The following is a 17,187-nucleotide window of genomic DNA, read 5'->3' as shown; positions in this document are numbered from 1 at the left end:
TCATTTAATCTCCACATCCTCCACATCCTTTACACACTAGATTAAAGAAAACCCTGAGACAGACAGAAACTAAATAGCTTTGTTCCAGGTCCTCCACGCATGTCCTTCTGGGCTGTAGTGTCCATGAACTCTGTACGTGTATAAGCTTCCAGCAGCCTTTCCAAAAGTCAGCTACACAGGAACCAAGGACAGTGGTTATAGAAGTTTCCTTTCAATTGTAGGAAAGTAGCCTTTCCATCCAAGCAAACATTTCTGTTACCATTTTCCATTTTGCACAATCTAAAAATTTAACATAAAGTCTTAAAATCAGGATTCTAAAGCCGACAAGGTTCATCCACATTGTAGCATGTGACAGTCTTTCCTTTTTTAAGGCTTAGTATTATTCCATTGTGTGTATAGACCAAATCGTCTTTATTCCATTCATCTGTTGATGGGACATTTGATTACTTCCACTCCTTCACTATCATGAATGCTGCCAAAAGGAACATGGGTGTGCGTCCCTCTCTTGGAGATCCTGCTTTGGGTAGAATTGCTAGATCATATAGTGATCTTTAATTTTTTGATGAAACTTCATACAGTCTTCCATAGTGACTCCATCATGTTACATCCCCACCAACAAAGCACAAGAGTTCTGACTTTCTGGAATCTTTCCCAGTGTCTATTATTTTCTCTTGATTATTCTCGTTGTTACTACTACTACCATCCTACTGTATGCTGGGCAATAGCTCAGTTAGTTTGACTTGCATTTCCCTAATGATTAGTGATGTTGAACACCTTCTCATATGCTTGCTGGCTATTTTATAACTTCTTTGCAGAAACGTCTACTCAAGTCCTTTGCCCTTTTTTTTTTTAAGATTTTATTTATTTATTTGACAGACAGAGATCACAAGCAGGCATAGAGGCAGGTGGGGGGGGGGGAGAAGCAGGCTCACTGCCGAGCAGAGAGCCCAATGTGGGGCTCAATCCCAGGACCTTGGGATCATGACCTGAGCCGAAGGCAGACGCTTTAACCCACTGAGCCACTCAGGTGCCCTTTTACCCATTTTTAAACCCAGTTATTTGGGTGCTTTGCTGTTGAGTTTTAAGAGTTCTTTATACAGTCAGGATATTAACCCTTTCACAGGTGCATGATTTGCAAATATTTTTCTCCCTTTCTACAGGTTGCCTTTTCACTCTATTTCCTTTGATTCGCAGTTTTGAAGTTGGATGTAGTCCCACTTGTCTATTTTTGTTTTGTCTCTGCTTTTGTTGTCTTATCTAAAAAAATCACTGCCAAATCCATCATGAAGCTTTTCTCTTGTTTTCTCCTAGGACTTTCATAGTTTCAGTCTCTTGTTTTCTCCTAGGACTTTCATAGTTTCAGTCTTAGGTTGAGGTCTTTAATCCATTTTGAGTTTATTTTTGTGGATGGTCTGGTATGAGAATCCAACTGCATCCTTCCCTCTGGTTTTCCCAATACAACCTGTTGAAGAGACCATTCTTTCTTCACTGCGTGGTCCTAGCACCCTTGTTCAAAGTCACTTAACCCTATACGGGTTTCCAAAGGTTTAGGCCTCTAATGCCCTACATTAAATACCTTCCTGATTCAAAAACCTAGAGCGGTTTCTGCGTTCTTACTTAATCCCCAAATGACAGATTCCTCATGCCAGTCCATGATAGCAGCTATAGCTGAGAAGGTTTCTAGAAGCTCTAAATCTTATTTTGACCAAAGGAACTCTCAGGACTCTTAACAAAGAACACAGGCTTTTTGTTCATCCGTAGTTTTTTTTAATTGCTTCACTAGTGACCAGTAATGCTTTGAGAATTCTGAGAAAATATACCCTGGCTTTCTTGATGAGGAACACAACGCTTGGGAGAGGACTCATTTTTAAAAGACACTGGCAGATTCTAGCAAAGTTTAAAAACCAGCTTGCTACGGTAATGGCTGCTTTCCAAAACTGAAGCGGCATGTATCAGCACAGAGCACAGCGGCAACACTGCACGGACTGGGCGTGATGCAGGAGGAGGGCAAGTCTTTTCTTAAGAGAATGGGGAAATTTCTCTAAAGTGACCAAATGTTTCACTGATTGGCGACCACAGGAAAATAAAATCTGAAGATGTACACAAGATCTTAAGGGTTGGGGTAGATCACTGCAGCTCTGAGAACGGAGGAAGGTTGACAGGGAGGTTTATCTTCCTATGCCCATCTGTGCACACTCATGAAGACAAATTCCCCTGTCAAGCTGATTCCTTCCAGCTACCATGATTGACAGAAAGACAGACAGACCGATGAGGGGATAAGACCAAAGGATTTTTTTTACAGACATCGTATTTTATAAATGTGTCACTAAATTTCTCCCTTTTAAAAATGTATCCTTTGGGGGGTGTCTGAGTGGCTCAGTCAGTGAAGTGCCTGCCTTCAGCTCAGGTCATGATTCCAGGGTCCTGAGATCGAGCCCCACGTCGGGCTCCTGCTCAATGGAAAGCCTGCTTCTCCCTCTGCCTGTTCCTCTCCCTGCTCACGCTCACTCTTTCTCTCACTCTCGCTCTCAAATAAATAAAATCTTTTAAAAAGTATCCTTTCCTTCTTGAATCATAAATTACAAATCAAAGACCACCAGAGTCAGAAGAAATTAACTCCTGATTTTATGTATAAGGTAAATAAGACCTAGGAAGGGATGATGCTTGGTCCAAGGCCATAGAGCATGTTCATGGCAGAGCAAAGACCAAAATCCAGGATTCCTTACTTATTACTTATTCACAGAAAAAGATGCAGGGAAGCACAGAGAAAAGGAGCTGAACTGCCAAGTCCCATATTAGTGGCAGAGCTGGGACAGACACTGAGGATTGTCTCCCTCCCCACCAGGTAAGGAGGGCCAGGCTTACTGAACAGCCTGGTAGAAGACAGAGTGCCTACTCCAGCCCCACCATTTTCCCATGGCTCCCATGGCAGCACAAAGAAACCTCAGGAAGAGCTGCACTGGAGGGGCCTCAGAGATGTTCCAGCTTCCTCCTCACCAGGGAAACTGAGGTTCAAAGGGTCAAGTGAACACAGTCCCATGTCCATGTGTCAAAAGGTGGCAAGCCTGAGAGCATCACTGTGAGACACTGAACTGGGCTTGATTTCATTCCAGTCCACTCTCTGCCACTTAGTACCTCTGTGACTAGGAGCAACTTAATCTCTTTGTGCCTCAGTTTCCCCAGGAGCAAAATAGGGAGCACATTGGTCTGTTGTTAATCATTCAGGAGTAAAGACATTTAAAGTGCCTGGCACATAGTAAGTGCTCAATAAATGCTAACTATTATTATGAAAGAGACATTCCTAACTGGTACAACCGACACAATAAAAATCTGACAATCTAGGATCGTGCTAGACAATAGAAACATAATGTGAGCCACACAGGTTAATTTCTAATTTTCTAGTAGCCACATTTTAAAAGATTTAAAAAAAAAGGAAAGGTGATTAAATCTTAATGATTTTACCTAAGATATAATCTTATTTATAGCTAAAATATATCTAAGATATAATCTAAGATATAAATAAATATAATTTATATATAATGATATAGATCTAAAGTATAATCTAAGATATATCTAACATATAATCTATAATATCTAAGATATAATCATTTTGACAGACAACCAATATATAAAGCATTAATTGATGCTTGACATCCTTTTTTTCATACGAAGTCTTCAAAAATCTGGTGTGCATTTTACACGTATAGAAGTAGCCACATGTAAAGCGCCCAAAAGCCTCATGTGTCCAGTGGCCACCATGCTGGACACAACTGTTCTGGGACTTTCCCAAATGGGACTACAATGGGTTCTTGGGATTTTCCAGATTATTGGACCCTATTTTATGGAGTCACACAAGAGCCATCTTATTTGCACTGAATTGGATAAACTATATTTTTGCTAAACCATACTTTTCTTATCAAACCTCTCATAATGTGTAAGTATAATCCAAATTACTGTAGTATTCAAAGCATAAAGAAAATCCTTTTCCTAAGGACAAGACAATCCATATACTCAACAAGGTGTTCGCTTGGAGGAGCCCAACCCCAGAACAGCAGCTAAACCAAACAAACAGTCCATGGAAACCTCACCCTCTCCACTGAGCTGGCATCACTAGAACTGTGCGGATTCTGGGCAGTATCTTCCTCTTGGCCTGTTGGTCTCAGGAGCGGCTGAAGTAGACACAGCAAAACACTGCAAGTCATGGTGCAAGTCACCTCTGCTGTCCAGATTGAGGTCTGTGACAAATTATCCAGAACAATCGACAGGCTTACTCTGTCTCCATTGAGGTGGCCAATGATGGCTTACTCCATTCAACAAACTCATAGGATGGTCAATCCCCAATGCCCCAAAAGTAGGACATTTCCCTTCTTTCCGAGGCTGAAGACCCCACAAAAAGTTTTCGGGCTTTTTAAATACATGAAATATTCAGCATGTAGATGAATTAGTCAGATGTCTACTTAAGATGCCTGGGATATGATGTAAGGACACATACTTAAAATCATGTCATAAAATGGGAGATTGTGTTATAAACAGAGCGGTTCAGAGCACAGACTCTGGAGAACGAGTGCCTGAGTTCAGATCTCAGCTCCTCCATTTATGACTAACTTTTGGGTGAGTTACTCCACATTCTAAGCCTCAGTTTCCTCATGTGTAAAATAGGGATCGTTCATAGTACCACTCTGTACAAGTATTAAACTGGTTAAAAAAAAAAAAAAAAGTAACAGCCACTAGTAGAACTAGAACATCACCCAGTAAGTGTGTTCAGTCACGAAATAGGGGTTTATGATCCATTCCCACATATTATCCCTTGCATTTGTCACCTGCACCACCGGAATCTGGGTTTGTCCTTGGAACAAGCACTTCTTAGACTGAAGGACACCTATATACAACACCTTTACCTCTGATTATAACATTTAGATGTATTACATTTTTTTTACTACAACTCACTTTTATTTATCAGAATATTAATATATCATTATGAGGAATTTGCCACTGTTGAAACATCAGGTCCCCAGTGCTATTTTATATTTCAAAGATGTTCTGCTAGATAGTTAAGATAATATTTTAAGACAATGGATGAAATAAGTTGGTTTTGAATACTACTGAATTTCTTTTTCAATCCATAATACTTTTATTTTATTTTATTTATTTTTTTTAATTTTTTATTTTTTATCAACATATATTTTTATCCCCAGGGGTACAGGTCTGTGAATCGCCAGGTTTACACACCTCACAGCACTCACCAAAGCACATACCCTCCCCAATGTCCATAACCCCACCCCCCTTCTCCCAACCCCCCTTCCCCCAGCAACCCTCAGTTTGTTTTGTGAGATTAAGAGTCACTTATGATTTGTCTCCCTCCCAATCCCATCTTGTTTCATTTATTCTTCCCCTACCCCCTTAACCCCCCCATGTTGCATCACCACTTCCTCATACCAGGGAGATCGTATGATAGTTGTCTTTCTCCGATTGACTTATTTTGCTAAGCATGATACCCTCTAGTTCCATCCACATTGTCGCAAATGGCAAGATTTCATTTCTTTTGATGGCTGCATAGTATTCCATTGTGTACATATACCATAGATGTATTAAATTTTTTATAGTCCAGAAAATATAGTTCAGGTATTTTGTTTATAGGTACAAGTTAACAATGCTTTGGAATTTTTTTTAGTATAATTAACAGACCATGTTATAATGGTCTCAGGTGTACAATATAGTGACCCAACAATTCTATACATTTCTATCATGATAAGCGTATTCTAATCTCCTTTATTTCATCCATTCTCCCACTCCCTTGCCCCCAGCAACTGCCAGTTTCTTCTCTGTTTTTAAGAATCTGGTTTTTTGTTTGTGTTTTTCTTTGTTCATTTTTGTTGTTATTGTTGCTTAATTCCACCTGAGTGAAATCATAGAATATTTGTCTTTCTGTGACTTACTCACTTAGCACAACATCCTCAAGTTCCACCCATGTTGTTACAAATGGCAAGACTTCCTTCTTTTTTATGGATGAGTAATAATTCAATGTGAGCGTGTATGTGTGTATGAGTGTGTGTACACACTTTCTTTATCCATTCCCGTACTGATGGACACTTGAGTTGCTTCCATATCTTGACTATTGTAAATACTGCTACAGTAAGGAGGTTCCTGTATCTTTTTGAATTAGTGCTTTTGTTTTCCTTGGGTAAATATCCAGTAGTGGCATTACTGGATCATGTAATTCTATTTTTAACTTTCTGAGGCTCCATACTGTTTTCCACAATGGCTGCACCGATTTGCATTCCCACCAACAGTGCCCAAAGGTTCCTATTGTCTCCACATCCTTGCCAACACATTATTTCTTGTGGTTTTGATTTTAGCCATTCTGACCGATATAAAAAAGTTTCTCACTGTGGCTTGAATTTGTATTTCCCAGATGATTAGTGAGTTTGAGCATTTTCTCATGTGTCTATTGGTCAGCTGTAGGTCATCTGTGGAAGAATGTCTATTCAAGTTCTCTGCCCATTTTTTAATTAAATTATTTGGCTTTTCTGGTGTTGAGGTATAATTTCTTTATGTATTTTGGCTATTAACCCCTTATCAGATTGGATCATTTGCAAATATCTTCTCCCATTCGGTAGGTTGTCTTTATGTTTTGCTGACTTTTGAATTGAGGTTGGATATCACAGAGAGCTGGATATCAAGGTGAGCATCCATGTGGATATTAGAACAAGACTATTTTCCCAGTTACTAACCCATGTATATTTTCATCATCAAAAAGATCCCTTCTGCTGCTTTTCCAAGTCATCCTTATACTTGTTCTCATGTGCTCATATCCTTCAGAATAATACACTAGGCATGTCTTCAAATTTCTTGTCTTTTTTGCCCCTAGCAATTCTGTTATCACTGTAAACATCCCAAACTCACCCTGATTGGGGTCACTATAGGTTAATGTAGTTTCCCTAATTAATTTTATGGTTCCAAAGTACACGAAAGACCGTCCCATAATATAAAAATGCCCTATAAGAATTTTTCCAAGAGCTGTCTGGAGACAAAGATCTTGTCTTTTATTTGGACATGTGGGTACATTTTGGCTTTTCCTTCTCTTCTCCCACTGCCATTTCCTGGATGTTAAATAAACATGGTGCCTCCCTCTGGCGAAAGACCATGCAGCCCTGGCAGGTGAACGCTAGATCCAAGTGGGTGCTATGAAGGTAATGACACAGCTGTTGGGAACCACAACCTGATTCATGGTTGGCATTCCCAGGAGGCACTAGAGTGAGGTGGTCCAGAGTAGGGACTATGGGCACAGACTGCCTGCAGGCCAATCCTGGCTCCACCACAGGCTAACTATGACCTTGGGCAAGTCACAGAAGCTTTTTGTGACACCAGCCCCCTAATCTGTAACATACAGATCATAGTATTTGCATCAGAGCATTCTTAGTGGATTAAGGAATACATTTAAGGTACTTAGGATAGTACCTGCCACATCAGAAGCACCACATAAATACTGCTTCCCTCCTATCATCATGACGAATAACCACATCCATATACTCTCCCTCCCTCCCCTCCCCTCCCCTCCTCCTCCTCCTCCTCTTTCTTGATACACATCGACCTGTTAATCGTGATATTTGAGGGAATGGAGATGGTGACAGAGAGAGTTAACGTATATGGATAGGCTCAGCATTTCTTTAAAAATGAATGTATAATATTTATCATTCAATAGGGAAGAAAAAATGTATTGACTTAATAGTGGCTAAATGGGAACTTAAGAGCTCACAGCTTTAAGCCAATCAATAATAATATCAGAAGTGATTAAGGATGGTTAAAGGCCTCCACTTCCCGATCGTTGCAATGTAAGCACTGCATTAAAGAAACAGTAGGGCGGTTTGGGGACATATCATACTCCCCACACAATGGGGAGCCTCTTACATGTGCCACAAGCAGATCCGCACACTCCTGGGTCTCTGCCAGGCCCCAGAGTGAAGGAAGGGATAATCCCCAAGATCCTTTCATTTGCCCCAAGGATCAACTCTAGAGCAAAAGAGGCTCGACAAGCCAGACCCTGGGACCAAACGGCTCATCGTGATGGTAGCCTCCCCAGGCTGAGAGGCGGCACTCCAGATAGGAAAGCTGCAGATGCTCCGAGCGCCGCGAACATGCCAGAGAAAGCAGCAGCAGCCCATCCAGGGCTCTCCCAAAACTTCCCTACAGCCGCTTGCTCTTGACTTTCCCAACGCTTACCCCTAATGATAACTTAGTCTGTAGATGGATCACGTTCCCTGTGTCAAGCCCAATGCAGAACACAGAGAAGGCAGCACTGAGAAGCAGCCCAGGCCCTCAAGTAGCTCACAGCTTCAGGGAGGAATCATCGGTGTAAAAACTCGGCCACAGAGGACAGAGAAGAGGCTATTCCATGTGGGTAGAATCAGGGAGGCCCTCCTGGAGGAGGTGAAATCTGTTTAGCATTTGTTGTTGTTTTTATTTATTTTTATTAACATAAAATGTATCATTTGCCCCAGGGGTACAGGTCTGTGAATCGTCAGGCTTACACATTTCATAGCACTCACCATGTCCAGCATTTTGATGTAAGAGGAAGGGAGAGAGGAAAACGCCTTTCTAGCCAAAGGCATGATGGTGTGACCTGCAAGGTTTGGGGCTGAAAACAAGAAAAGTTAACTAGGACAATCTTTCCCAAAATGGAATGTTCTAGAAGACTGGGAGGCTCATCATGAACAGGAAGCTAGATATAGCCTTGAAAAATAAGCAAAAATTAAGGGAGTTCTAGGGAACCAAGAAGAAGGCAGTGTGCCAACCTCATTCAGTATCTCTTGTGGCTCAGACAACATGCCTATCACTGGACACCCCACCGCACAGGCTTCTGGCCTCTGGCCTGTTCTCCCTAGATGGAAAGTCCTGGGCAGGAATGGGTAACAGGTTGCCTCCAGACCGCATGTCCAACCACACCCACGCTGCCAGATGTAGTAAATTCCTGGCAACTTCACCTTCCAGCAAGTTCCACATTCCACACCAAGATGCCCCATAGTGGGAGATTCTCAAAATCAGGGAGAATTGGAGGCTGGACTCCCAAAACAAGAACACAAAGGCCTCCCTCACATGATTATATAGAAGGAGAATGGGAAGCAGAGAGGGCAGAAGGGGAGGCTGAGGCTGGAGACAGATGCCGATCCGATCGCGATAAAGTTCAATTATTACTAAGAACAATTCAAATATTTGCGGGGCAAACGTCCACTGCCCCACCTCCCAGGAGAACAGAAGCTAGGTGAGCAGCAGACAACAAAGCAGCTCATTACCCGGCAAAGAAGCACTGGGGAGCCCAACCTGCTCTTTTTTTTTTTTTTAAAGATTTTATTTATTCATTTGACAGAGAGAGATCACAAGTAGACAGAGAGGCAGGCAGAGAGAGAGGTAGAGGGAAGCAGGCTCCCTGCTGAGCAAAGAGCCGGATGCGGGACTCGATCCCAGGACCCTGAGATCATGACCTGAGCCGAAGGCAGCGGCTTAACCCACTGAGCCACCCAGGCGCCCATCCCAATCTGCTCTTACAGCCGATGTCCATCTTGACTTGTCAGTGCCTGGACGGCTCTCTGGCTGATTACTATTTTGAGCATCATTCCTGCTAATCCTCAGAACGTCTCCAACCAGTGCCTGAAGGGCTGGAACACGGCGCACTCAAGGGGACCGTGGCCCATCTCCTGACTTGTGTTGATGTCTTCAGAACGTACCACGGAGGTTCCCTACATGAATTCATAGTTAAGTATCCAGGACTCCATGTTTGACACACGGATGATATTCTTCTCTCAGATGTCAAAAGTAATACACAGTCACTCTGTGCATGGTACACCAGGGACTACAGAAATCCATACAAATGAAGGCGAATGGGAGCACTTCTGCGCCAGAGGAGCACGGAGATCTATGTATGAGAACATTCACTGCAACGTGATTCAGGAGTGGGTAACTCTGCAAAAAACTTAAATATGCAACACTATAGCGTGCTTGAATAAATCAAGAAACATCACTGTAATGGAAAACTATGAAGCCTTTAGAAAGTATGCTTTTGAGGAATATTTAAGGACATGGGGAAAGGCTTAAAAATAGCAGGAAGGAGAAAAATATAGATTTATGTAAGTGTGTGTGCCTATATGGCTTTTACTTTGTGCCTCCTCGCTACCTCTACTGTGATCATTCTTTACAATGAATATACACTATTTTCGCAATCACAGATCACGACTTTAAACAGAAACAACTTGAAAAGATGTTTAGTCGGGGACACTGCCACATATGCAACATATGTTTACCCCGGGCTTGAAGCCTCACTCCTCTTTCATACAGAACTTACATGAGGTTGGACCAATCGCTTTATCCTTCTGGGGCTTAGTTTTCTCCAAAGAAAGAGGAGACACGATCCCTGAACTCGCAGGTTGGTGGCCCATGAAGGATTTTCCTACACATTTCATCTAATCGAATTCTTGGTTAGAATCAACACAGAGAAGAATGTCAGTTCTCTTCAAGGGAAGGAAAGGCTCCAACCCTTCAGCACTCTGTGAGTCCTACTGTCGACAAGGTGATGGGATCAGGATACAGGTATGTGACGGCCCCAGGAACAGTGTCCTAGGGCTGCCATAACAAATTGCCACGAACTGGACAGCTTAAGACAACAGAAACGTATCCTCTTGGAGAAACAGGGGTCGACAAGTCTGAAATCAAGGGGCTGGCAAGGACCTGCTCTCTCCGAAGGCTCCAGGGAAGGAGGCTTCTGGTGTCTGCTGGTAGTCTGAGGCATTCCGTGGCCTATAGATGCATGGCTCCAATCTCTGCCTCTGTCTTCACGGGGCCACCTCCCCCGTGTGTCTGTGTCTCTCTGCCTCCACCAAGCCTACTGTGTGAGGGCCGCCAGGGACCAGTAGCATAAAGGGAAACAGCACCACAACCTGGAGACCGCAACCGCCTCTGCAGCAGGCCAACTGGTTGCAGTACACCCATCTGTGCGAATGCGTGTGTGTGTTTTCTCTGATGTTTCCTAACATCTGCCCCTTCCAGTCAGACAACTAACGAGGATCTTGGCATGTCTCTGCTCTAGAAATCTGTGCAAGATGCAGAGAAGGAGGAGCCTGAAGTCAATGGCTCCTTCTTTCCTCTCTGGTTTGAATGCTTACACATACTCAAGAGATGAGGCATTCAACAAGGGTCGGGCCAACGAAGTCGTGCCTTTGGGGTTTCCAAAGTGAGGAGAGACTCTTCCAGTGAGGAGGGTGAGGGATGGGTCCCGCTGGTCCCATACTGCTCTGTGGCACCAGCTCTTGAAAGGATGCTCGATGATGCTCCTGGGTTGGCTGGACCCACACAAGGGATCCAAGCCTGGAGAGCAGCAGGAGAATTACTAGACCCACAGGGACCATGGGAATGGGACAGTGGGCTTCTAAGGGGAAACCACAACAGCCTGGCCTGTTAAAGTCCAGGACATCTGCAAATCCCTACGGAAGGGGGACATATAAGTTGATACAAAGGCAACATTTCTAGCACACGTGGGTTTTCAGCCTGAGAGTCAGCCTTACCTCATACCGACACCTAAACAGCCTATGAGCAGAAGAAATTGAGGGACGCCTACCAAGCCCCATTGCCTCTGGCTTCAGCCCTTTCAAAAGGACACTTATGGTCCTGAATCTCTCTCCAGCTCCCAAGGAGCTCCCCACCCCGACTGGGCCTCAGGCTGTCTCCCAGGGTGGACCCGTGGACACTATGCCAAGGCTGGGGAAGGCAGGAAACCAGAGGCACCTGCAGGAAGAGCCAGGGACCAGACCTAGGTTTCCAGGGAGGCTCTGTGGGTACAGCAACCCCCACGCCTCTAGGGGAGCCCCAATGAAGATGAGGTCAGGGCCAAACCAACTTTGAGGCCTGTTATGCCAGGCCAAGGGCTCTGCCCATGGAAAGGGATGAGGAAAAGACTCTGAGAGGGACTGTGTGCAGCACTGAATTAACTATCTACCCTCAGATAGAGGAGGTGTGCAAGTCCTCGGGGCAGCAAGTACCCTGGGTACTGAAATGCCTCTCTGGTCCCTCAGGACCTGTGCAGACCACCTGCTGGGTAGTGCACTGGGGTAAAACAGCATCTGGGGTCAGGTGAACTTGAAGGAAGGGGCAGGTTCTCTAAGGAGAACTGAGACTTACAGTTCCAGAGACTGTAAGAACCAGAACCGAACAGCAGGCAACCAGGACCGATGAAACCCTACTATGTGCAGACACTTCACACTCACACAGGCATCATTCTGTTTAACTCTCCTACTGGTTCCCATGCTAAAGAAGAGGAAACTGAGGCAGTGGGGTTAAGGGCTCAGAGTCACTGATTTATAGCATAGGAATGGATAAGCTGGTCTGGAAACATGTTTACATCAAGAACTTTGAAAGCCAAGAAAAAGATACTATGGGAAGAACAAGGAGGGGCTCCTTCTTTACACAGACTGGCAAGGGACCATCCCCCTGAGGAGTCATTTGAGCTGAGGCCTGAAGAAACTGGCCAAGCAGAAAGCGAAGAAGACCATTCCAGTGAAAGGGAACAGCATGTGCAAATGTCCTGAGCCAGGAAAGGATGCGGCAGTTGTTCAGTCTCCAAGGAACCGACAGGAGCCAGTGTGTCTGGGGGCATTCGGAGAAGAAAAAGGCCTTGGAGAGGACACTAGATCATGCAGGCTGTAGCAAGGATTTCAGATTTCGACCCATGTGCCAGGAGAAGCCAGCAGAGGGACTAAGTGCCAGAATGACACTGTGTGATCCATCCATACCCCAGCACGGTCTGTCACACAGAAGGGGATCCGTCAAAGGTTGTGGAACATCTGAAAAAACAGACTCGAACCAGACTTCCAAAGGATGGAAACTGCTGGTTATACAGAAGGAAAGTAAGATTTCAGTTTTTGCCCAGGAGAACAAACAATTTGCCTAATCCAAATTCACTTTCATGCCTCTCTGCTTAAGAAGCACACAGAGCCGTGGAAATCCACCGGCGCATCATGACAGAATAATTTCAGTGATCATTATCAAATGCCTTTATTTAGAAAAGCTCAGAAGATTGTATTAGCACAATCCAGTATTTATGAAATGACGCTCTGCCATAATGAGGGGCTGAGAAAATCAAGATTAGAAGCAGGAGTCACTCCTTTGGGAAGAGAGATTGGCACGGTGGGAAAAGCAATGTCTCTCAGCTTTTCAGACCCTTGGTTTCCCGATCTGTAAAATGGAAAGATTATAGGAAAGATGAAAAATTCATCTTGAATGAATTCACCTCGAATGATGAAAGATGAAAATTTCATCAGGTAATAGAGGGCCCAAAGGCATTTCCAGAAGTTAATCATTCATTTCTCCATTTAAGAAACACTTGATAGTGAAATAAGTCAGAGAAAGACAAATATCATCTGACTTCAGTTACACATGGAGTCGAAAAAACAAATGAAGAGACAAAAAGCAGAATCAAATCCATAAGTCCAGAGAATAAGCCGATGGTTGCCAGAGGGAAGGAAAATAGGGGCATGCTCAAAACGGGTGAAGGGGGGTGGGAGATACGGAATTCCAGTTATGGAATGAGACCAGCTCACGAGGATGAAAGGCACAGCACGGGGAGTATTAATGGTGTTATAAGAGCAGTATATGGAGACAGATGATGGCTACATTTGGGGTGAGCAGGGCATAGCATACAGACTTGTTCAGTCACTACGTAGCATACCCACAATTAATATAACATTGTATGTCAACTGTACCTCAATTCAAAAAAGAAATAATAAGGAACAGAGAACAAACAAAATCTTTCAATTAAAAAAATAAAAATAATTTAAAAAAAAGGTAAAATACACTTGATAAAGGCTATTTGGCCATCCATCCATGCATCCATCCAAAGAAATGTTATTTTGTTCATAACAGGTAGGATGCAGCACTGTATTAAGCATGAAGATAAAGCTATGGACAGGACTGTCATGGTCCCCAGGCACAAAGAATGTCTCATCTGGGGGTAAAACATACACGGAACGAACAACATCCACTGTGACGTGCATTGTTGTGACACGCTTGTTGAGAAAAAGCGTCGGACGGAGTGGGAGTATTAGCAGAAAGAACGGACCCAAGCCGAAGAATCTCGGAAATGCTATCGCAAGAAAACCGTGATGATGCTGAGACACAGAGGGGTAGAACAAGAGAATGAGGTGGAGTAGAAGGTTCTATGGAGAGTGGTCTTTCCTGACAAGAAACGTGGCAAAGCAAGCGCACAGGGAGTAGGAGATGGGAATCAGGAGCTCAGTGCTGGAGCTGTGGAGTTTGGAGAGCCTACAAGACCCTACAGGTGGGCTAAGGAGAGGCAGGAAGAAATTATGTGTGCATGCAAAACACATGCACATACCAGAAGATCTGGAGGTATCCCGCCAACCACAAAGATGGCCAGGCAAAACGGAGCATGTGGTACATTTCAGCAGAGTGTTCTGGTTTCTGTGGGTCCCTAACAGAATGAGAGATTCTATCATCTAAACCAAGACACTTCTGAGAATAAAGTCAGCCGTGTTAAAAATGACGATGGGGCGACAGGCATACAGGTTGTCCCGCGGTCACCTTACGACGGGGCACGTGTCGTGTTGGCGACTCTGCTCACAGCCAAGCAAGATCCTACCAGATATGCAAAGCTCAATTCTGTACCGTCACACTGATTTACTTCACCTGGGGCTGGTATCTATACTCATGAAAAATTTACACAATTTACACCCTTAACTCGAACTATACAGAATCATCCAGTAACCTGCTTTGGAGTCAAACTCACAGTCACTGAGGCCATGCAGGCCACACCCTTACCTGCACATCCCTGGGCATCTTCTCTGTCTCCAGCTTAGTGGCCTCCTGTTAGACCCCTCTCCCCAGGGCATGGCCAGAAGACGCGGCAGCCAGGCAGTGCAGGTGTAGGTGTAGAGTTCATACAAGAGGTCTGATGGCAAATGAAGGCACAGGAGCGGGGGAAGGCCAGCCAGAGTGTGATGGTTACTCTTGTATGTCAACTTCCCTGGGCTACAAGATGCCCAAATTGCTGCTAGAACATTATTTCTGGGAGAGTCCAGGAGGGATTTCCAGAATAGATTAGCATTTGAATCGGCAAACTGAATAAGGCCTAGGGGCCCTCCCCAACTAGGGAGGCATCATCCACTCCCTTGTGGGCCCAAACAGAACAAAAATGGGAAGGTAGGGTGAATTTGTTCTCTCTCCTGGAGCTAAGGGCACCCGTCTCCTCCCGCCCTCAAACATCAGTGCTCCTGATTTTTGGGATTTCAAACTCCTATCAGGTGTATACCATCAGCCCTGGATTCTCAGGCCTTCAGACTCGGACTGAATTACACCACCAGTTTTCCTGGTTCTCCAGCTCGCAGACCACAGAGCACGGCACTGCTCAGCAGTCTGAACCAATGCCCATACTAAATCTGCTCTTAAATGTATCTCTCTCTATGTCCTATTCATTCTGTTTCTCTGCAGAACTTAATACACATGCAAACAGTATAGAACAAGTCTGAGATCTCCCATATTTAGCGGTCAAAGTGAGGAAGAGTGCCAGAAGATCTTGGGGGAAAAAATAAGACAAATGTGGGTTTGAGGGAGCCCTTGGGCAGGGAGGAACCACAGACACGATGCTTCTCCAATAACCTGGCATCTTTCCCGCTGACCCTGGGTTCACACATTCAAAGAGATGACCCTCCTGTTCCCAGAGTGGCAACACTTCCCAGCTCAGGTCCCTAGGTAAGCCTTTCCAAGAGTCCGCTCACCCAAGCCTAACCCACCCCAAATGTACTCTGAGCGTTCCTCTCCCAGCGTATCTCCCCTAGAATACATCAGCTTTCACTCTCATACGCCTGCCGCAAGCAGCTATCCATCAGGAAGGTACATTAGCCCTTTAGCTCCGCTGGTCAAGGATAAGCTGGGCATTCGGGATGTCAGAACATTAACTTTGTGAGCAATACTCTGACTGTGCCAGTTTCCCTAGATATATACAAGCTATGTGTCTGTGTCCTGGAAGAAAAGGAATGACCTCATTCTTCAGAATTTCTCTCCTACAAAATCCAACTACTCTTAGGTTCCCAAGCAAAACCCAGGGGACGCCCTAACTTGTACCTAAGTCTTAGGATCTTGAACTAAAAGAAATGCTAAAGGTTCCTGAATCCCGGTGACATGTGAGTCCTACCCCCTACCTTAAGAATTCACTCAGCCTTGGTTTGAATACCCCTGGGGATGAGAAACTTACTACCAATGAAACAGTCTATCGCCCTCTCAGACAGCCCGATCCCTAAGAAAGTCTGTCCCCACAAGTCATCCCAAAAGTGAGTCATCGTCAACACATGCTCCAACCCCGTGGGTCACGTACCTGTGGGCACCGCTGGGTCCAGCATTGGTTTCTCCCACGTGTTAATCTGCTCCCACGTAAATCCATTGGTCCCCAGGGCCACGCTATAACCACAGTTGCTGTAGTGCTCATCAAAGGAACAGCCGCCTACAGACAAAAAGAGATACGGGTAAATACATCCTTGTGCCTGAGACTTGGTACGTTACCCCCGTCTCGTCAGCTCTTCATTTACAGCTCTGAATGTTAAACTCCGGAGGAGATTTAAAAAAAAACAAAGAAAAAAAAGGCAAGCAAATTGGATTTTTATATTTGCTTTGGTGCTCTCGAGAAAGGTGCTGGTATCTGCAGGTGCACACACAACCCCCCCCCCCATTTAAAAAAGTTAATAAGGCCAGTTACATTGATTTCAATCTTCCTTCCTGAGAAAGTAAACAGCGATGTCTCATTCTAAGCAGGAAAAATGAATGCCAGGGCATGCCTCTGTGATTGCTTCCTGCCACAGGGAGAGACCCTGGGGACAGCAGAGAGAACACCCGCTCCAGAGCCCGGCCAGGCCAGCCTCAGATCTCAGTCGTGCAGATGGGGGCCAGCGGCAGCCGCACGCACATCCCAGTCTCCTCACCTGTGACATGGAGGGAAAGAGCCACTGGACAGAAACACCACGAGGATGACATGGGGTGACAAAGCCAAGAGTAAGTGGCACAGAATAAATCCCCCATATCTGTCCCCTGCCCTATGAAAGGAGTTGGTGAAAACTCCTGTTTCATGGCATAAAAAATCAAATTTGTGGAAGAATCAGACAATCGTACACTGGGAAGACAGTAAAGCCAACGTTC

General features: G+C 44.6%; 1 protein-coding gene across 3 annotated transcripts in view; it reads right to left on the bottom strand.

Annotated features, from left to right (window-relative positions):
• PTPRT (protein tyrosine phosphatase receptor type T) overlaps nucleotides 1–16,481 on the bottom strand; it is an 804,817-nt gene extending 788,336 nt beyond the window's left edge. For 2 of the 3 annotated variants that reach the window (XM_044263018.1, XM_044263019.1), the window contains exon 1: nucleotides 16,373–16,481. In XM_044263018.1, coding sequence (XP_044118953.1) covers nucleotides 16,373–16,397 — 25 coding nt within the window. In that variant the 5' untranslated portion in view covers nucleotides 16,398–16,481. The remainder of the gene's footprint in view (nucleotides 1–16,372) is intronic. The other variant, XM_044263017.1, reaches the window with a different exon arrangement.
• Nucleotides 16,482–17,187: the final 706 nt, after the last annotated feature.

Source organism: Neovison vison, chromosome 8 (assembly GCF_020171115.1).
Source record: "Neovison vison isolate M4711 chromosome 8, ASM_NN_V1, whole genome shotgun sequence".
Classification (NCBI taxonomy): Eukaryota; Metazoa; Chordata; class Mammalia; order Carnivora; family Mustelidae; genus Neogale; species Neogale vison.
The sequence above is the reverse complement of the archived record's forward strand: the minus strand, read 5'-3'. Positions and strand labels throughout refer to the sequence as shown.